General features: G+C 26.4%; 1 protein-coding gene across 2 annotated transcripts in view; it reads right to left on the minus strand.

Moving 5' to 3' along the window:
• LOC113556330 overlaps positions 1-24,103 on the minus strand; it is a 58,382-nt gene that overhangs the window by 15,119 nt on the left and 19,160 nt on the right. For both annotated transcript variants that reach the window (XM_026961200.2, XM_026961201.2), the window contains exons 5-8: positions 23,643-23,828; positions 19,305-19,730; positions 10,605-10,903; positions 2,098-2,359 (exon numbers count right to left, since the gene is read on the minus strand). In XM_026961200.2, the coding sequence (XP_026817001.1) occupies positions 2,098-2,359; positions 10,605-10,903; positions 19,305-19,730; positions 23,643-23,828 (1,173 nt within the window). The remainder of the gene's footprint in view (positions 1-2,097; positions 2,360-10,604; positions 10,904-19,304; positions 19,731-23,642; positions 23,829-24,103) is intronic.

The following is a 24,103-nucleotide window of genomic DNA, read 5'->3' on the forward strand; positions in this document are numbered from 1 at the left end:
TGTGTAGAAGTTTCTGGAAAAAATCAAGTTGTCATGACATTCAAATGCAAATTATAGAAATCCTAGCTAGTCTTTGGATAGTGAAACACCCAATTATCATTAATTTACTAATTATGCAATAAATCTCCAAGAAATACTCAATATGGTAAATTGGTAAAGAACCTAATATAATAATTTTGCAATGCAAAAAAAGCAATACATTTTGATAAATTGGTAAATTTTATTAGCTCCGTGTTTCATAACCAGCGAATCTCAAAATTCGATTATACATTTAATTTTTTTTTCTAAAATCTAATACATATTATACAATAATAATTAAAAATTAAATACAATTTTATAAAAAAATAATGTATAATATCTCAAGCGTTAAAATTATTCAAATTTAATAATAATAGATACAGTCTGAAGTATAGTTTTATACAGTAAACATATTCAAATTTAATTTGCTCTTTCAATAATAATTTAAATTTTAAGATGTTAAAAGTTTCTATATCTTATAAAACATATAAAAAGTTGGCCATATTTACTTGGTAAAATTATTTATCGCTTGTATCTGTAAAAATTACTATTTTAACTAGGTATACACATTTGAAAGCTAGATACGTCGACATGGTAGATAACAATTTATCGATTAAACATTTTTACGTTTACACCATATAGGTTGGTACTAAACAACATCAGTACAATACAAACATTACAAACTGAATGATGTGTTTGCTTTAAGTAAGTTTGAATTATTTAATACTTACATAATGTTCATATAAATATTTACACACAAAACGTGATATTTCCCATTTCAAGAGATTGGTACTTTTTTTTTGCCATTTCATGATCTGGACCCAACTAAATGCTACTATAGAAATAATGAATTGTGTAACTGCTATGGTAGCTACCTTACCGCTTAAACCTTATAAATTACACTAAGCTATTGTGCATTAGTGTATTACTATTGTTTAAAAAAGAATAACATATATATATATTATAAATAATACGTACTCAATTTCTACTACAAGTCTACATATAATAAAATATTGAAGTAATAAATTTATCAGACATTGTATTTTATTTAAGACTATACAAATAATATTTTATATATATATAAAATGTAACATATTATATAGATATTTATTTGGTTTAATTTCAATAACTTTTAATTTAAGTATCTATTCAATAATTAGAATTTATTTATAAATAGTTTTAAACTAACTCCATGAGACAAAAAAAAAGTTGTATTCAATTTTAGTTTGTATACTGAAAACAGATACTAAAGAGTATACATATTATAACTGTAATAGATCAAAGGTAACTAATTTTATGAATTATAAATTTTTATTATCATCATAAATAGTTGTATTCTCAGTATTAACTGCTTTGTTTAAGATATAAATATATTTTAAACGTTTAAACTATCCAGTACTCACATTCATATTTATTTAAACGACGACGACCATCGGTTTTTATAAATACAATATAAATCATTGCCAATAGGTGTATACTGTATACATAATAATCAATAAATAATATATAATTATTATTTATATACAAATGAGTTAAATATATATAAAACAATTTTTGTACTTTTTCACTAACAAATAAAGACATTTTATGTTGATAAAATTATTGATGTTCAATAAGTGTAATAAATAAATCACAGTTATAAAATTGTTCGAAAATGTATTTACCATATTCTATGGTTATTACTATTAGGTAACAAAAGTACAGAACATTTTGAATACGATATAATATACTTACTAAAAACGGAGTTGTTATTTAAGTTTCCTTCTAGAACTATATATCATAGTTAGGCCAACTCGAAATACATATATCTCTATTTAATTTCAAATTTAAGAACATTGATTTGAAATGTTTTTACGATCAAAAACTTCAACAAGAAAATAGTAAACGAATCCTTTATCCTTTCCTTACCCAATACGGTTTCGTGGTTAGTTTCAAACTTTAGTCCTAATAATAAATAATTTATAAAACAGTACATATATTTGTACAGGTGCGGTAGGTATCGAGAAACATATGCAGCTGTTTGCGCGTATGAATAAAATAATAAGTCGTATATATATACAATTCTACTATTATACTCACATTGTATCCGTAACAACCATGTGCTTTGTATGAAAGGCGTTCCAGCATCATCAGACGAATCACTACCAGCCGCTATTGTGTGCTTTCGCTGGGACGTCGACAGTTGGTGCTGTGGGTTTTCGGCTCTACAAGTTAACCTGCCGTCATAGTCAGGCGTTCTATGTTCGTCAGCTTCTCCGGGTTCTCGATAACGTGATTTGGTCGTTGGCTTAACAGGAACAAATGTCAATACACTTGTTGTCGAGTTTCCGTCGGTTGAAGTCTGTTAATACACGTTTAATATAATGATCTTACTTAGTAATAACCATATTTAGGTCTTATTATAATTTTAAGACTGACTAGAAACAAATAATAATTATTTATTTAAATTAAAAAACGCCATACACTTTTGGTTTTAGTAAATTCTAGGACATTTTATACAAAAACATGATACATTATTAATATAAAATTACGATTATTGATTAAAAAAAATTGTCATCGTAGTTGCCTAAATGCCTAAATTGCCCTAATTTTCTTAGATTATTAGCCTTTAGGTAGTTTATACATAGCATAGACATGTGGTATCTCTCTAACGTTCTAGTACCCACTACCGGTATTCAAATCCAGCTCTAGATACAGTAGTATACTAGCATTAGTGTATTAATGGATCCAGAAACTATTTATTTAAAAACTTAGCACAAGCGTCATCCCTACAACTATCTAATGTTGATAATCTAAACGGATCGGTAGTCGCGTGGTTCGTGTTTTGTATTCATATATCGAGTAATCATTCCAAAAAAGCGATTCCGTGCACGTTCGATTCGTAATTTATCCTGAGCTGTTTCTGGGGACCAAACTATCGATCCGTATTCCATTACAAATCGAACTAACAAGTAATTTAAGGCTATAAGACATTTACCAGACATAACTGACCTTGTATGCTTCCTCACAAAACCAAGTATTCGCAGGACTTTGCCTGATACAAAATTATACTATAAAATCAAGACCAAAGTTTCCTCAATACTTAATCGAAATCGAAATGACTATAATACTTTATTACATCTATGAATACAACTTACTAATATTACTCATGTATATATATTTATAATAATTGGTTAATGAAGTTTTGTAAAAAAAGTACTAGTAAGTAGAGGTTATTATGAAATAAAAAAAAAAAATGTGTGAATATAGGACATTATAAAAACAAATAGAGATAAAATACTTAACGGATTTTTAAGTAGTCGACGTATTACTGCGAACGATTTGATCTAGGATAAATAGATATAACCAATTGGACATGGCCATTGGGACTTTGAACAATTGAACGTCAAATTAAAACGAATAAATACAAATAGTAGCAATATCAAAAATATACAAAATAAAAGATAATGTTAAAAAAGTGCTATCTATTTATTATAATATGCCGAAAATAGGAAGATATTAAAATATTAATAAAAAAAAAGGGGCAAGTGGGTATCGCTCTGCTGTATAGTAGAAATGGAGAGCAGGTCACTGGACACTATAATGGATGTGTTAAATTTGAATGCAATGAAATGTATCATTGTATGCGAAAAACGATTCTGAACGGAGATGATTTGTCAGTCAATGAAAATTAGTAAGATATATTATATTATTACCTATATTTAAATTGTAATATATCATTATTTTACATAATTTCGAAAAAAATTTTCATTTCATACGTTCATAACATTTTTTCTTTATTGACACTGGAATTTTTTTTTACTGTAACTCGAAAGAAAACTTATGGATAACCTTGTATTGGGTTTAACCTTAAGTATAAATCACAAACATTTTATGAATTTTCAACTTTAAAATTCCTTGCAAATTTTCGCGATTATGATATATTTTGTAAATTTTTGAACTTTAATGCTTATAACCAAAAATTGTGACTAACGATTTTTGATTTTTTTTACTACGATAAATACAACTTATAATAAACTTTGTATTCAATTTTAAAGATTTTTTGGATAGCCAAATTTTTTATCGGCATTTCAAGAAAAAAAACTTAGAAAAGTAGAAAATTTCAATCGTCTATAAAAGGTCAAAATATTTTGAAAATTTAATCGTAAATAGATAACGCTAATATAAAGATTTGGTGAAAATTTCAAGTATTTACAATGATTCGCTTTTGAGCTACAGCAAAATCAAAAAATTGATTTTGTCAAAAAGTGGTTATGCCTAAAAATTCCCGTTTTTCCGTTATTTTTTCAGGGTTTTTCCCGACGATTTTGAAAATTACAAGAAATTGTTTACTTTTGACATCTCAAAGTACCAATTAGATGAATTTTCTTTTTCAAAGAGGGGCAGAAGTCAAAAATCGAAGCATTATAAAACGTGATGACAGACACAAAAATAAAAATAAAAATAAAATAAAATAAAAAATAAAAAAAAACACACATCTTTATAAAATTAATATATTCATCACCCCGTTCAGAATTTAAAACTAAGAAATATTAAAAATATTATAATTAAGAATGTTGTACCTCTATAATATAATATTTATTAAGTGAAATATTTTTTTGCGATTCCACGTACAATTGATATTTTTTATTTTTTGCCTGTTCCGTGAAATGGTTAAGTAAATTGCCCATTTCATGAATTGGACTTCAAAAGTGCTGTTCATTTCATAAACAAGGCCACTAGTAATTAAGAAATATGACTCAATACTAAACATTATTTGACGAAACAGATATTATCAATATTAATCAATATTTACAGTTTTATAACACGAAGTGACGTTCATTAGTTGTTTTATTATTTATTCAAAAATATTATCTTGAAACTACTGTTATTAGTTATTATTACCTGTCGTACTTTTTAAGTGCACAAAAGTTATTAAAAACTACTACAGAGAAGTGAAGTAATATAAATATAAAATATAGAAAATAAACCAAAAATTGTACATTTTATGTACTTTTTATTTAATTTATTTCTACTACAAATATTTTGTTCAGTAAACAGTTTTATTATTATTAAATCTTTTTTTTTTATATTCAATTCACTAATTTATTAAAAATATTGTTTTAAAAAATGTTATCAATATTGAAAATACTTGTATACTAGTTTTGGTAAATTCGTGAAATGGGCAATTTATCAATTTATTAGCCAAATTTTGCATGTTCTGTAAATTAGATTAATTTACTTCTAGGGTATAATATACCGCGTATCCGCGAAAACAGGATACACTTTATCATCCATTACCCTGTAAATATATTTGGATTCTGTTTGCGGGGCGTTAGACTAAACTTAATGGATCATAAAATCTTATGACTTACAATTTTTTTAAGTCATGTATTTTGCACAACTTCATTTTTTAATAGTAACCCCCATTTCGAATATCATTTTTGAATTAATCAATATTTTTAAGCAATTTTGATCTATCAACTTGTATTCTAAACCCAAAATTGGCAAAATTAGAGCTAGGTATAATTAAAAATAAATGTATTAAATTTGATTTTTTTTTTAACTGTGCGTATTTTTGCGTTTTAAACACAATACACATTATACATTTATTATTAAAGTAATAAATTATTTACTGTTTATAATACAATATATTTGTAAATTAAATTGTAAATAAAAATGTATAGTATTTGAAATATACATATATATATATATTATATATATATTTATAGAATTAAATTTTTTGAAAATATATGTTTTCATATTATTATATTAAATTATGTAATTTCATAATGTGTAATAATAATTTATTACTTAAATACTAAATTACAACTAAAAAAAAAAACAACAAATTTAATACATTTTTTCTAAAAACTATACCTAGCTCTAATTTTGCCAATTTTGGGTTTAAAATACAAGTTGATAAATCAAAATTCCTTGGAAAATATTGTGTTTGAGTTGTGTTTCGTATGTGCAAAATACATTAATTAAAAAAATTTTAAGTCACAAGAACTTATGATCCATTAGACTAGTTTAACGTCTTACAAATAGAATCGAAAAATATTTACAGGGTAATGAGTGATTAAGTATATTTTGTTTCCAAGGGCACACGGTATGTATATAAAGTATGAACTAATGATATGCCGGTTATTATTTTAACTAATGGTATCGTATTGTTTCGTATTTTAATGTTTGTTATTATACATTACTTATTATTTACTTATTTTATAGTTTTTATTTAATATAATATGAACAACCATTTATATTATACTATTATTACACTTAATCGCTGCACTGGGATACGCGCGAGAACACACTTAAAACAATGGTGTAAAAGCACCATTTTTACGTGGATTTACCCAAAGTATTTAACATTTTAATTATAATATTGTTAACATTCCTTAATTTTTTTTAATATTTTAATGTTGATATATTTTTGGTATGTTAAATTTAAAGCACTTTTTATATTGTGTTTTAATTTTTAATTTTTTATTAATTATATTTGAAGATATTTTTTCTTATATGTCCAGCCGTTTCAATTTCCAAACAGTTAAATATGTATAAAATATGATGGAGAATTTATGCTATGATAAAAACAACATGTAGGAAATAAATATTAAATGCACAAATATGTGTTAATTATGTAATTATGTATTTAATGTAAGTAGCATATTTTTTTTTAAGCCTCGATAACTAAGCCTTTGTTTTGTGTTAAAAATATTATATTATTAAAACCTTATTTAGTTATTAGGTATATTCATTTAAATGAGATTGAGAAATGGATAATTGTTATTGATAAATAAATATTATTATTATACTAAATATCAAAGTCAATACTACCTTAAAAATTTTACTCATCAAAATTATAACATTTTTTTAAAAAAATTAATAAAAACTTGTTTCCTATTGCAATAATGTAGATGTAGTAAAAATACTGTTATTACTACAGTTGTTAGTGTTATTATTATAATGGATCGTTCGTTGTTGTATACATTGCAGCTACAAAGTATTTTATTATATAATATGTTATGTGTATGTGTATCTTGTGTGTGTAAAATTTAATAATAAAAGAAAGTTTGAATAAATAAACAAAGTCTACTTTAAGTCGACTACGCTTATGCCTCCTATAGCCGCTTACTTGACTCAATTTAATATTATATTGCGCATAATTTAATAAAAAAAAAAAAAAAAATGTAAACGGCTATATGTACCTATAGGTTTGTTGAAAATCTCGGTTTTTTATTTCTATATTTTTACACACCACACTGTAAACCAATGAAAAATAATAAAAGTTAAAACTTTAAAAGTTAATACAAATATAAAAAAAATGGTTTGTATGTAACAAAAGCGATAAACGAGATAGCCCAGTGAAGAAAAATATGTCACGAATAATGAGTGAAAAGGTTTAGGGCAACCAAATTTAAAGTTTAAAGTTTCAAACAATGAAGCAATACTACGATAGCAAACTTTAGCTGTGGAAGTTAAATTATATGAGAATGGAAAGGAAAGTAAATTAAAAAACAAACCACATAAAATTAATGACTATTATTATACACACATAAGTCATAACTTAGTATTGTAAAAATTATATTCTAACTATCGCCTTATTGTAGTGTTTATTATTAATTTCATTAATTATGCACATTGTGTAAAATAATAATTAAGAACAACCTTTAAAAAGAATGAAAAAAAAAATAAAAATAGATATTTACAATAATATAATTGAAATAAGATCTATAAGTTGTAAACTTTTTTAATTATTTTATTGATCATGATGCAAAATGTATCAAGCTTAAATTAATTTTGTCGTGTCAAACTGTAGAATAAAGTTTCTGAAAAACCTTTTAGCGTGGAATAAAAACGGATTTACATGTTTTTGAGATGGAGGTATAGGATAAACTCGTAATCAACATTTTTTAAGTAAGTGGAATAATAATAAACCTGGTTTAGAAACTTTTTTATATTGTAAAATCAGTTGTCAGCAAATCAGGTGGACTTTTTAAATAAAGAATTTTACCCATTTAATACGGTACGTTTGATCCATTTTAAATAGGTTTGAGGCGGGTATATATTATACAGCAGTGAAAAATATAGGTAAAGTTAATTTAAACTTTGATTATTAAAAGTGATACTTGCAATTATATATTGTACATTAATAATTAAGGTAGTTGAACTCATAATATGATTATGGTCACTGGAAAGTCATTTAATTATTTAGGATTTTTAAGTTACAGATAATGCTTATTTACCAATAGTCAGCATAATTATTGATGCTGATCAATGGTTGAACTTTTTAAGCCAATAGCATTAAATATCATTTAACATTTATTTTCCAAACTATTTTCATCGAATTTTTTCGAAAAAAACTAGTGGCACAATGTTTCTTATACTTAATGATTTATTCACTGCGAACTTAAAAGTCAATTTCCTCATCATTCACGAATATAGACTACCATTTATTATTTAAAAAAGATTGTGTGTATTTACATCACTATTTAATAATTTAAGAATTTGAATTAAGACTTTGGTATGGCTGCATTAAAGATGGACATACTAATTAAAGATTATATTAAAATATCAAAATCGTTTAGTATTAACATTTTGTTATACATTTTCTGCTCGCTGAATAAATGGTACTTTTTGAGATGGCCTATAAATATTCAAGATGTATAGACGTATAGTTATATAGAAAATTTGAAAATGTTATCTAATTCAATAATATAAAAATTAAAAGTAGTGCTTAAATTCAGAAAATGACTAATGGGTACAATAAAAATCATGCCATTGCGTTTGACGGGTGATTTCCATTCGAACCATAGAATTATTAATAATGTATATTTCATATTGTATATAGTTTTTACAAAACATTTTTCTTCAAATTGTAGGTAATCATTAAAAAAATTAAAAAAATTAAATTTATAAATGTATTTCAAACAGAAGAATATGAAATACGGAAAGCTTTGCATTTAAGTTTTTACATTAAATGATTTAACTTTTTTTCAAATCAAATCTGAAAAATCTAAATTAATAATATTTTCATATAAAATAAAATAAATGTATTCATAATTCTAGTTTATTTCATTATGTTTGTTAAGTGTTAAGATATAAAGTTAAGACTTTCAAAAATGCTTAAAATAAAACGTGTAAGAACACATCATTAAATTAATTTTGTCAAAATTAATAATATAAAATCATCAGGACCTTAAATAAAATTCACTATTAAACAAAATCAAATATACCTATATAAAAACAAATCTCAATCAATAAACTTGAAAAAAAAAACACTTTAAAATCAATTTAATTAATAAATAATAAATATTGAATTTGATAACAAATCTTAAATTAGTAGTTAGTAATTAAAAACAATAATAAAAATGTACTCCACATAATACTTACAATTATACAATATTTTCTATCTATCAAATATATGCATATATTTTTAAAATTAAGTAATATATATCATACAATGAATTTAAGTAACACTTTCAATCTTAAGACAAGTTATGTGCCTCTTAACCACCTCCTCTCCAAAAACTAACTATATAAATTGTATTATAGTAGATAATAGATTTAATCTTATTGCACCATTAAAAAAAAAAAATTAAAAATTAATAGAATATTATGAAGTATATTTTTAATTTTAAATATTTCAACATATTCGTATTTATCATGATTTATGACATAAATATTTATGTTTAATATTCAGCTGTAGCAAATGGTTTATTAAATAGAATAAGCTGTGTTTAGTACAAATCAAATACCCAGTCCAAATATTACCGACAAAATATCACAAAAACAAAATATCCTCGCAAAAATATTCCATGGTAAAATACCCCGTGTAAATATTAATTCAAAATTTAAACCTTTTTATAAAAGTTACATAAATATTATTACAATACAATTATTATTAACATTTAAAGAATACAAAAAAAAATAATTAAAAAATGTTTAAAAAAATATAAAAACGGTAAGTTTTTCATCAAAAATTATTATACTTAAGTTATATGTTATTGTTTTTAAGTACTTATTGTTAATCGTTTCATTATCTCCTTTTACAACAACATTTAGCTGCTCATCCAAATTTTTATATTTTCGTCTTTTATTTTGTTGATATAAAATTACATTATACCATTATCAAAATAACGAATAACTCACATTCACTCTAAATAAAGTTTAATTATTACTTCTAATCGCAAATTTTATAGTAAAGATTACCATTTTAAGTTATTATTTATGTGGGATATTTTGTTGGGTATATTTTGTCGTGGAACCAATGTGTATAGCTATATATAATTTTGAATTCTTATTATTAATTAACCTCTAGTACAACGCTGATAGTTCAATAATATAATAAAATATTCATGATATATTATAATAACTTTAACGGCTTTATTAATCTATAATAATATATTATTAAATTATATTTTGAGGTTAAAAACTGTTGTACCTAAATTTAACGATATATTGTAAATTTATAAATGTATATATTATATTGTTTGGTGTATTTTATAAAAGGTGTTCCTTTTCAGGAATTTTATTTTGTTTACAGCTAACATCTATCAGACAAAAAATTTAAGTAAATTTCAATAATGAATACATCTACATACCGTCTCTCGAGTAGTATCTAATCGCCGACCGTCCATCCACCATGTTAGCTTTGCCGGCGGTCGAGACCCATAAGCACGACACGGTAACTCGTATTTCCTCCCAGCCGTTAGTGGTTGCAGTTGACGTTGTTCTTGAATCTTGCTGCTGTGCACCGACAAACGATCATCGTCTTCGGGTAACGTTAATGGTGTCATTTTCGCCGAAGACTGTGTGAACGGAGGTGGCTGTAAATCGTTGTCAATACCACTTAAGTGGCCATTTTCTGCGATCGGAAGGATTTGAACGGTTAACGGCGGAACTACAAATGAGTAAAAGTAAAAAAAAATTATCATTACACAAAGAACGGCTAAGGTTCAATTATTTGTTTTATTTTTTCAAGTTTATCGACATACAGCGAACATGCTTTAAAATATTCAACATTGTTACCAGCAAACGAATAGCCGAATCTATACCTAGATATATGTACTTATTATACTATAACACAAATAATTCGACCCCTCTACTATAGGTTATCAACCATTTGTACGTACGTATTTTAAATATTTTATCTAAAAATTCTTAGACCGCTTTGTGCGTACATTTTTGAAAAGATTACTGCAAATTTTGGAAAAGTTGGGAAAAACATGTTTGTATCAGTTAGAAAAGACTATATTAAAAAATGTCAACTCACTCGGAGCAATTAACTTAATCAGGAAAGTTATCATTTTATAAGATTCATAACGAGTTTTAATTTTTTTATTTTTCCGAGGTCAAGCAGTTGGCAAGTTGAAGTGACGTTTAGTGGAAAGCATGTGAATTTCACATTCTGTAAGTTCAAAGTGACTGGTCATATTAAAAAAAAAACAATAATCTTTCGGCCTTTCATTTTTTTTATCGAAATTAATAACCACACCTTCATTAATTTTTGTGTCATCCAAGCTTTACAATTAGCCTTCCACGTTACTTCAAGATCGTTAACAATAATTTTTTTAAAACATTGTGGTTTTAGTGCTTTTCCGATCACCAAAGATGTTTCAAAATCATCCTCTGCATTAACACAAAACATAACTGTAATTTGTTCTTTATTTATTTTTCCGCCGTTGCAATTTTCACCTTAATAACACATTGTTTTATTAAGTAAAATACAAAAAAAAACAAGCCATTTTCATCTAGATTATGAACATTTTTTGGAAAAAACATTTCACACATTTCGACTTATTTATTATTCCAATTGTTTACGACATCAAAGTCAATGGAATTACTTTTCTCGCAGACTCATTTAAATTAACACAGAAAATTACATCTAGTCACAGGTATCATGAATTTCAAGAATGCTGTACTTCGAGAATAATTTATTATATAGGTCAAACTGTACAAAAACCATTGATTATGGAGAAATAGCTGAAGTTTACTAAATTGAGAATAGAGAAGTATAGAGAACTAGCCATTATTGAAATTTTAAACAAGAGTCAAACTTAATTTCTGCATAGTGGGAAATATTATTTCGGGCGATTGTACAAAGTTTAGTTAAAAAATCTGAAGAAATCGGACAAAAAACTTATGTAAAAGCCAAATTACGGTCGTGAAAAAAAAATTGAAAAATTATATATTTATATTAGATATTCAAAATTCAAACGGTCCATTTCAATAGGTATGTAATTAACTTAACTTTAAATATGGGAGAAACTGCTTGTTTTTTACAGATAGAAGACTTAGCATACATTTTCTTAAAAACATTTTTCAGTCATTCAAAAGTACCAACTGATAATAAATTGACGCATATTGTCAAATTGGAAAATTTAGCAGGGGAATCTGACATATTATGAATAATGTAATTATAACAAAAATTTAAATAGTATAAACATTCTTATAGTATTTATGACTCTATTCTAAAAGTAAAATGGTAAATAATTTAAGAAGTAATTTATTTATTAAAGAATACAATAGATGAAAGGTGAAGGAAAAATCGAGTGCATTTTCAACCGAATTCCAAAATGAATCCAGTGAAAAATAAAGCACTTATAATTAAGGTGAATGAAAATTTATTACCTAGCAATAAAAGTAAATTGTGTTGATTTTATTGTGAATAGAAGGCACATTTCTAAAGAGATTGTAAGAGAGTATAGAGCATGGGTCACCAAATGGCGGTCCGCGGGCTGCATACGGCCCGCGAACAAATTTTATCCGACCCGCAGACAAATAATAAATAACACATATTACGACAACATTATATGTGTTATCATTGTAAATTATTATTTTTGATAAATATTATTGGTTTTCAAATAATGTAAATATGTACTTATAATTTTGATGGCTTGTGAAAAATTTTCAGATCCCTAATGTGGCATTTCAAAAATATTAATTGGGGACCCCTGATATAAAGTCACCAACGCGCACCAGTCATCAGACACGACGTTCAATTTTTTATTGCTAATTGTATGGAACCATAACAATTCGACAATGCAATAACCAACAAATGCGAATGAATCAAGATATGATATGAACGATAAATTAGTGTCATTAAACAAAAATGAAACTTGGTTATTAGTTAATTTACTATCGAATAAAATTGTGTTATAAAATACATGGATTACAAAACAAAATATAAAATGGACATTAATACAGATAAATTTAAGGCACTACTTGTCATTAAGTATTGTTCTTAAAATATGATATAAATTATCAATAAACATTTTTACCAGTAGTCTGATACAAATCAATCAAGGGTATTTTCGCAGTCGCAGCTGTGGAAAAACTAAAATTACGACAGTTTGATACTAAAACAGCATTTATGTTTTATGTACAAATATCTACATTATACAGGAAGAAATATATATGTTACAGCCAACGAGTGATGAAGACCGTTCAAATAAAGCATGTAAACTGCAAAGAATCCTTATGTGCTAAAAAGCTCCAATTCGTTGGAGGAAATGACTCAGAGTTTTTGAATACATTTAATTTATAATCTAGTAAAGAAGATATGTGTGTGTTTTGAACAAATGATGAATCAAATTATTCTTACAATGTTAGTAGATGGTGGTTTAATATCTGAAATAAATAAACAAAAAATTGACAGTTTATAACAACCTTGGAAAAAATAGTTTCGAATAAAAAAGAGTAATTTAGAGTATTTTATTGTAGATATGCAAATAAACATAATGAAATTGGGTCATTATTTGACATTTGTAAATCAGACAAATTATGTAGGTACGTAGTTTAATTTTTAGAATGTAGAAACTTTCGTTTCCGATTTGACATGTCCCATACACCAAGATTAATTGGAAAAATTGAATGAAAAAACTCCATATAGAAGTAAGTAGTTTATTCTTCTTATCTCAAGTATCAAGACTAGATACTGCATATGTAGTAAACTTCGCTAGTCTTTTACTTTCTTGATTTTTAATCAAGTAAGTATGGTAATTGAAATGAAAAAAGTCTGAATTTTTGTTGAATAGGAAAATGATAAAACTATAACTCAGCTGTAATGAATAGGTGAATAATTAAGCTAGCTTTAATATAAAATATTAATGAGAGAGATCCGATATCACACCCAAGCTGTATAACGATTTGAATCCACAAATACGTCGGCGAGAACAGTCCCAAAATGTCTATTTTTTAACTTTTCTCCAAAACTATGATAGTTAAAAAGTTGGTCGATAGCTCATTAAAAAGGGATTATCAAGTAGATACAAAATGTGCGATTAAAAGTTTTCAAAAAAAATTATTTAATTTTTCACAGTAAAAAAAATAGTTATTTTTTACTAGTGTAGAGTGGTAGATTACCAAAACTGGAGAACGAATTTTGTTATTTGGAATCTTATAAAACTCATATTGGCTAAGAGAAGTGCTGTGAAGATTTTCAAAACTTTATCTTCAATCGTTAACTCACTACAAAGCTATAAAGCTGAAAAACATGAAAAACGCCCAATAAAATGTATTTATTTATTATTTTTTTTTGAAGCTCTGTAGTGAATTAACTATAAAAGATAAAGTTCTAAAAATCTTCACTGCATTTCTCTTAACCAATGTGAATTTAACAAGACTTCAAAAAACAAAATCTGCTCTCTGGTTTCAGAGATCTATATCACTAAATGAAAATGAAAATAAAATACATTATACATACATTTTGCATACAATTAATACATTTCTAAAAATTGAAAATTAAGAAAGTTTACGTGCCGATCTCTGACTTGGCTAGCGTTTTTTAATGAAAGCTCATTAAAGTTTAATTAAACCTATTATATGCTGTATTTAACAAACATTTATATTTTAATGATAATACACAATTATCATTATTAGAATGGTTATAAGAAATATTCAGTGATGCAGATTATGTAGTACAGCGTCAGTGGATTTATTTAATTATGAGATTTTTATAAGTTTTTTATGGACATCATCATAGATACAACAAAGTGTGTCATTAATAATAATTTTTAAATTATTTGATAAATCAATGAATATTCTATGGCTAGAAGGAATAAAACACAATGATGTGCTGTTCATTTTAACCTTTAGTGTGCACTACATGGTAAAGTCCAGTAATGTAATAAAAAATATTTATTCAAAAATTATTCATGTAACATGTTTGGCTCATGCTGTTCATAGAGTGGCTAAAATAGTATGTATAAATAATCCTAAAATTGATAAAATTATTGAAAATGTAAAAAAAATGTATTTCGTAAAGCTCTATCTCGTAATCAAGTTTTTAAAAATATTGCTCCAACATAACACTTCCACCTGAACCAATTTTAACGAAATGGAACACATGGATGATGGATTAAAGCTTTTCTCTATTTTAGTGAACATTTCAATTAAATCAATTTTAAACTCTTTTGATGAAGATGATGCAATCTTTATGAAAATATCACAAAATATGTTGGACAAAAAACCATTAAAAAATTAATTAGTATTTATTAAAGAAAATTTTGCATTTTTGCCTAATATAATAACGAGTAGGAACTATCACTTTTCAACTCTATTTCATTAGTAGAGGATGTAACATTAAGACTAACTCAAATACGCGGTGAACACAAAAAGTTGATAAAAACAAAAATATAAAACGTGTTGGATAAAAATTTCGAACATTTTATCGGGAGATGAAGAAAATTTTGACGGATTACCTGAAGATATGAACATATAATATATTTTAAGTATACGCCGATCACTTCCGTTGACGTTGAACGATCTTTCTCTACGTCCAAAAATATGCTGACCGATAAATGATAATCACCGAGCATTCAAACTTGAGAATATAAGAAAATATCGTACCATCAGAGCAATAATTTTAACGGTAAAGTTACTAAAACACAAGATAAGACGATATAGATGAGTAACCGGTAAATAAATTATTTTTATTATGTACTTATTTATTATTGAGATTTTTACTATGTCTATACTTAATTTTTAAATTTTTATTTTTATACTTATAATATGTTTTATGCAATATGCATTTTCAAAAACAAAATAAAAAATTAGCTGTATAAATTTACACATATTTTGACGATTTTGACTTCATATATATATATATGCATATTTCGATCATTTTAAATGTAACAAGTTCCGAACCCTAATCATTATCGTCAATGGAAGCAGAATATGTTGAAGAAAGTGTAACAGTAAAAGAAGTCATGTGGATAACACATTTGATTAAAAAAAGTATTAAACGCAGAGTACAACCATTATCATAAGTTGATAATCAAAATGCAATACATTTAATGAAAAACCTGAATTTTCAAAAGAAGACCAAATGCATTGCCAAAAGGTATCGAATCATCGAGAATAGTATAAAGATGGATTGCTCCAACTATAATACATTGGATAATAACAGAGGACCAGACTGATAAAATCTTGACCAAATCTTTGATAAAAGAAGTCTTTTAGAATACAGTCAGCCAACTCAGCCATAAGAGTGACAATATGAAAGAAATTATTAATTAATGAAAAATATCGAAATATACTATTAATATTCTATAATTTCAAGCACCTTTGTACATATATCAATATTGTGTTTTACTATTAACTTTCTACACATAATATTACTAATTAGGACATGACTTTTGATTGTTATACCCATTTAGGTAGACTAGGTAGAGTATATGACGTTTGTCAATAGCTGGGTTTGTTATAATATATTATTTAAATATATTTTTATCACCTTATAAACCTATGTTACTAAAATAATAATAATATTTATCTGATAATTCTAGATGATAAATTAAAAAAAAATTAAAATACTCATGCTAAAATCATTTATGAAAATGACCAAAAACCAATTTGATACCAACAAGATGCTTCAGGTGACACTGTGTACTACTAAATTCGACAAAAGTGAATATCTCTCTGGCGATACTGTGACATGTTATTTATGCAAACAGTCAATTCATCAAATTATTGAAAATGTATTTAATAATAATAACAATAATTAAAATAATCTTGATAAACTTATTCCACGATGCCCCAATAGCACTAGTACAAAAAAAATATACTGATTTTTCTAAAATGTATTATAATGACACAATTTAACTTAATTTTCTTTTTTAATTGTTTATTGTACATTCAATTTTGTAACATGAATATTTTATATTGATCAATGTTTTTTTTTTAAAACTTATAACCTCAGTTTTTAATGTTATAATAAAAAAAATAAATAATAAATAAATAAATAATTAACTTGCAATAATTTTGTTCATAGTGACTTACCTAAATCAATTACCAACACAAAAAATATATATTTAAATTAAATTATTATTTATTTGTATAAAAAAAATGTATCACATATATCTACTATACATAATACACTTGATTGAAATTTAATTTATGTGGTTTTCATGTCTTTAAAATCCTTGACACTGAACCATGAAAGTTGATTTGCCTCATATGCTTGTTGAATCATTAGAGATTTTTGGAGATGTATTTTTTTTTCATAGAGGAAATTGATTATCAAGAACCAAATTATATAGTTAAAATACAAAAATCCTGATGAGTTTTACACCGATTGAAATCTGAATAAAACGTTATCTGATCGATAATATATGTGTATATATTGATAAATGTTTTATTTTAGTAATACTTATTTTGTGATAGATTTATTCAACTACAAAAATATATTTCGTACTAAATTATACAGTTTTTTTTTGTAATCCTACGATTAAATAGTTATGCATGATCGAGCATTTACGGTAACAAAATATTATATAGTATATATTAATGCATAGATAATAGATACTGCGCAGATACTTATAGAATTAAACAGCTTATCCATATAATTATTACAACTTACACACGCGTGTGTAATATATGTGCCGCACATACAAGAGGATAGTAACCATGTATGAACATTGTATGGAAGGTTAATTTACGTGTATTTTAGCATATGCACGCGCGGTCCTGGTTTTCGACGTTTCGGCGTTTTTGTCGTCGCTAAAATATTGTATTACTATTTATACCACCCGTTAACCGAGGTCACCGATTAATTTATATTGGCCAAGATCAGCGGGGTAGGTGGTCGTCGGCGGTCGAGCCACCATGTGAAAAATGGTGACACGAACAACTATACGGCCCCCATTGCCGCCAAGTACGAATATATTATAATATATGCACCACAATCAACCGCTATACGCGCGTATATTGTAACTCGCACAAACCGTCACCCCTCCCCCCCCCTCAAACAGACACACACACATACTTATATCCTTGAACAGATACACACAAAACACCCCCAAACAGACATATTATATATATTATATAATGAGTGTTTTTGCCTACGTGTAATTAAAAACGACGTGTCGTTTGGCGGTGTAGTGTACCGTGCCAATTAATTACTCTATACGCTACATATACGCAAGGATACATAACCATGTACATATTATAGATTATATACGTATACATGTACATATAATATTATATTTAATGTATATATATATATATTATACATAAACACGTATACACATCACACGGGTACACGACCAACGTGAGAGTACGGGTGGTCGATTTCGGGGAAGTGTGGGTGTATGCGAAGCTATACTGCTATAACGTCCGCGTGTCCTGCGCCGTCGGAAAACTGTAGCTGTCAAGTGCACACACACACTTTCGGTACTCGGCTGGTAATTAACGAGAGTCACACACGATGGAGAGGGAAGGAGAGCGAGAGAGATGTATATACTGTGGAGATGAAAAGAGAGCGGGATAGAATATTATAATATTATTACATATGTATTGTACGAAACATGACGGCTATTATTGTTATATGATTATATTGTGCAGATGTTGGTGTTACGCCGGGATTTTCGCGAGTTTAACACGCGGATTCGGTGATGATTTTGTAAAATTTTATCGTCATAGTATAAAAGGAGCTATTTATTTATATTTCAGGAATACTGACGATTTTATACGAAATAATGTTGTTGCCCATATAATTATGTATAAAAATACGACGTAATAAACGTGTTATATTTTTCATGATTTTTCATGATTTTTTTTATTTATGTTTGTTTTGCGTTTAATTCGTTTTTCCCAAGAAATAATATAGAATATTATAAAAACTTTATTAAGTTCGATTTATGATCAAATTTCTAGGAATGGATAGACTAAATGTCATCATACATGAACGCATTCAATCGAACGAAATTGGGCATTGGCAAACATATCCAACCAAACTTTTTGCACAACGATTTACATAACTGTATAATATTGTAATTTGAATGTTTAATAATTTTACTTACAATTCATATCTACATGAACGACGGCTGTCAGCGAAGACTGACGTTGTCTCAGGGTCCAACGACTGGGATCAACTTCTCCGCTCATGTTTTCTTTTTCAATATTAGTATCAATGTTACTGGAACCACTATTGGTAACAATAATTGAATACTCCTCGTCGTCGTAAAAATAATTCCACACTCGACAAGTGAGTTCGGTGTGCAAATCACTTCGTGTTAATCCTGTCAGAGTCAAATCTACTTCTAAAATTCCTTCCGAGTTGTCACCTCCGGTAGAAGTGGACGAGCTTGAAGTAACAGTTGCTGTCGCGTAACCATCAATAGCAGTGACGTCTTGTTGTTGAGCACCGTTGATATTATCAGGGTCATCCGATTCTGGTTTTAATAACCGATTATCTCGAAACCATGCTACACGAGGTCTTGGTTTGCCTGTAAAATAAATAATATAATGAGATTAAATGAAATAGCTTATTGTATTTATACAATATTGTTAATATTACTCATTGTATTTCATATTGAATAATTTTGTAAATCAGCATTTAATTAAATAAAATTATACCAAATAGGTATAAATATTCAATGATAATAACAAAATGCCAACTGGACCTAACGCTGTAAATACATCAAATCATATTATTGATGCGTGGATGTATTATGTGTTATTGTTAAAATAAGGTAATAATATTTTCGAACGATATAACCATTTTATAATTTTTGGATTCCCAATATTTTGTACGACTTTAATACCTTCATTTCAAATGTTTATTGTAAATAAAACTATTATATTTATTCCATAATCCTCTTATTACTGTACAAAACTTAAATAAATATAAATATATAAATTCAAAAACTTAAAGTACCGTTAGACCATACATTTTTCAATCGCAATAAAAGAACTGAGATACCTACATTTTTTTTTCATAGATTACCCTTAAACTATTTTTAAAAAAAAAACTTTTAGGGTTTAATAGAAAGTGCTATTTGAAGCGTTTGATGTGATTCGACTTCCCGGAAATCAAACTAGAAAATTCATTACTAGGAAACCAATAAATGTATTGCTACCATCAAATACGAAAGACTAAATCATTTAAAGCATATTATTAGTGTATCCAGTTAGGAAAAATCATAAAAGAATGAATTAAGTAGGTATATTTTATAGGTATTAACTCTATTTAAATTTATATATAAAATTAATTAGTTAAAAAATTACAACTTTCTGTCTTGGAAATTTACAAATCAACGATTAGTAAATTTACATTTTTATAAATCTACTATACCAGATAAATTAACGTATAAGAAATAAATGTATTTGCATTGCTAATGTGTACACTACAGTAAATAAATATTTCAATATCTGTAATATTTAATATTTATTCACCATTTTAATGCAATTTCTCTGGTTTTATCCAAGACTTCTAAAATTATAAAAGTTACCTTATATATTATTATATTTAATTCTTCATATACCAAAGTCTTGTGTGACATTTTTTTAGCTTTTTTTATTCTAAGAGAAAAGCAAACGTCATTGTAAATCAATAAATCTCTTGCCGCGATCAGAATTTAATTTTTCATTTACTATTATTAATTATTATAGTAAATTTATTATTTTATAATAAGCTAAAATATTAATGATTATTTTCCTCTACCTATAATAATTCATAAAATATGATTATTATATACAGAAAATTTTAGATGTTGGTTAAAAATTATAATTTTACAAAAGATATTTGTTGTACATTTGTAATTTAATTATTGATTGTAGTTTTGAAATCTAATATATATTTCATACTAAACTGTTAAAGTATATGAATAAATTAACAAGTATCAAAATTCCATTATTACCTACTTTAAAGTATCACCAAAGAATAAAATATTCGTTATAATATAAAACCTTTAATTGAAATAAATAGAAAGTTTTAGGTATTTACTATAAATAATTATTAAATAGAGACTAAACAATTAATTTATGTATTAAAAATTAATAATTTGTAAATATATATATTATTAGATATTTAAACAATAATCATTTATTCGATTTCTATTTTAAAATGCTAATTCCATTAATTTGAGTTTCAGTATCATGTGCATTATGAAAATGCACATTGAACTTAATGTGATATTAACATATCAAAATTATAATATAACATGCACGAAATATTTTGAACAAGGTTATTCAAATTTAATGTCGCAAAAATGTCAGGGATTATAAATTATTATAGTCTTATGTAATCCTTTTAAGTTTTGTAACATTAAATTCAAATAACTCTGTTCTATATAGTTATATAAAATTATTTTATGTTAGGTACTATAATAGTCAAAAAATCTGTAATACACAATATGCCAACCTTAAACAATTAAGGACCTACATAGAGTTAGCCTATTATAATTATGAATTGTAATATGATTTTTTGGTGGAAAAACGGAATATTTTTCATCAATTATATTATCTATATTAATCTGTATACTAATATAGTTCTTTATTTTTAATAGAGATCTTTGCTCTTTCCGTTAATATACAAGTTTGAAATATAAATAAATAAATACCAATAATTATAACAGTATTAACGAAAATAACTGTGTGGTCAAAACTTCATGGTTACTAAAATATCACTTCAATATCCACTTAAATGTAGAATAATGATATATCATGATATTTAATTTTAAGGCATTGTGGTAATCAAAAAAACAATTTTTAGTATACTTCTGCACATAGAAATCAATCAAAATGTTATTAATAATAGATTTGTTTGTTCAAAAATATTTTTAAATAAAACATTAGAAAATTAATAATATATGATTGATTTTGAGTTGATTTAGTAAGATACGAAAATATCTGGTATAATTGTATAAAAAAAAAGATTAGTTACACAAAAATTAGTTATAAAAATGAAAATCTATCTAAAAGCTTTTGAGAAAATAAAACACTAGCATTTTTTTATATTTTTGCTGGATAAAAAAATGCTAATACAGATAAATCATTTTATTTTGTTCATATACTACGAATTTATTAATGTAGATTTTAACGATTGACGACTAATCTTTAATTTATGAAATAAAAAAAATTTACACGCACAATGCGTATTATTATACATATAATTTAGTGACATAAAACTCTGTTATAGGGTAAAATGGTTAATGGATGTATGCTCTGTGTTTAATTATTAAATTATAAAGTCATTGCATTCAAATTACTGAGCTATTTTTGTTTCTCGAACAATATTTTTCTGGTACGACAAAAAACACAATATATTGTATAACCAATAACTCCCTCGATCTGCTTAAAATCTAAAATTAAAACTCAACAATGCTTCTACTCACTTTTAACTTTTTAAGGTTCTAAAATCATAATAACATATTTCATATTGTGTATAGGGATACAGGAAGCTAATAAATATTGTTACTTTATAATAATTTATATACATGAACAAAGAGGAATAAATATTTGGGGTGTTTTACTTGTTTACTTGGTAAAAAATAGAGTTATTAATAAACCAACATTCAAGTATTATATAGTACACATAGCTTTTTTCAAGATAATTATTTCTGCTCGTCAGAAAAACCGAGCTGAGTGTGCAAGACCAGATGTTTCTATAGAAAAGGATAATAATTTATTGTTTTCAATGCTTAGGAGCTAAGTGTGGTTATGAAAATCCATACATTGTGTGCACAACTCCAATCTAACGTTTGTCGTCCTCATAATTAAGATACACGTATACACAATAAACATATTTCACGTAACACGCACTTGGTTGGTGGGTGGGTGCATATTAAATAATATGGAAACGATGATAGCAATAAATAAATAATTACTGTAGGTGTATAAGTGAAAAGACGGTGGTATATATACTATACTGTCGGCGGGGGAATATTAAAGGCGAGATGAATACTATACCAGGAACGACTGATAATGTTTGCATACACACCGGCCCCAATATAAGGGCGTTCGTGAGTGCCGCTGTACACAAAGACGACGAGTATACCTACCCCGCTGCTTTTGTATTATTCAATATACAAAGACAGTAAAATGAATAAGCGTAAAAGATTATAGTCAGAATGTAAAACACGATAATAAACTCGGATGAGTCTGACTCTATATAGTTATATAGTAGATCCTGCATGATATGAAAGTACGACTGTACTATTATTATTAATATTTTTTTAGCGAATGTGATAAATAACATTTTAAACTGCCTATTGTAGAATATGTGACCGATAACCTCTGTTCTAAACACTACCAAAAGATATTGTAGAGTAGTACAATACCACCATTATACTACACAAATGGAAATTTGATTTCAACTATTATCCCGGTGCATATTATTATATTATTACGAAACTAACCTCCATATACCCGGCAGCGAACACGCACGTCCGATCCCTCGACATAAGGCCCTACGACCGTCGTTGTAGTCGTGGTAGATGCCTCTGACCCTCGATCATTTTTGCTATTAACGCTATCGCCATCTTGTCGTCGCAGTAGCTGTCGACCCGTGGCCAAGTCCATAATTTCCATGCGATCCGGTGGCACTGTGTAACACAATACATATAATAATCACAAAATTAAAAGCATATGCGTTTAGCACGTCGTCATGTTATGAATTCATTTATAATTTATTTATATTTTATATTCGTAATCTACATTTCTGTAACTATCATCACTATACAGATCGATTTCCTATTATATATTTATATGACGTATTTTATACATTATTTATTATTTATGCCAACCCTATTACACATTATAGAAAAGTCCATAATTTATCATCTACTCGGATATTCTTTTTGCGTACATACCCTTTCCA

This window comes from Rhopalosiphum maidis, chromosome 3 (assembly GCF_003676215.2).
Source record: "Rhopalosiphum maidis isolate BTI-1 chromosome 3, ASM367621v3, whole genome shotgun sequence".
Lineage (NCBI taxonomy): Eukaryota > Metazoa > Arthropoda > Insecta > Hemiptera > Aphididae > Rhopalosiphum > Rhopalosiphum maidis.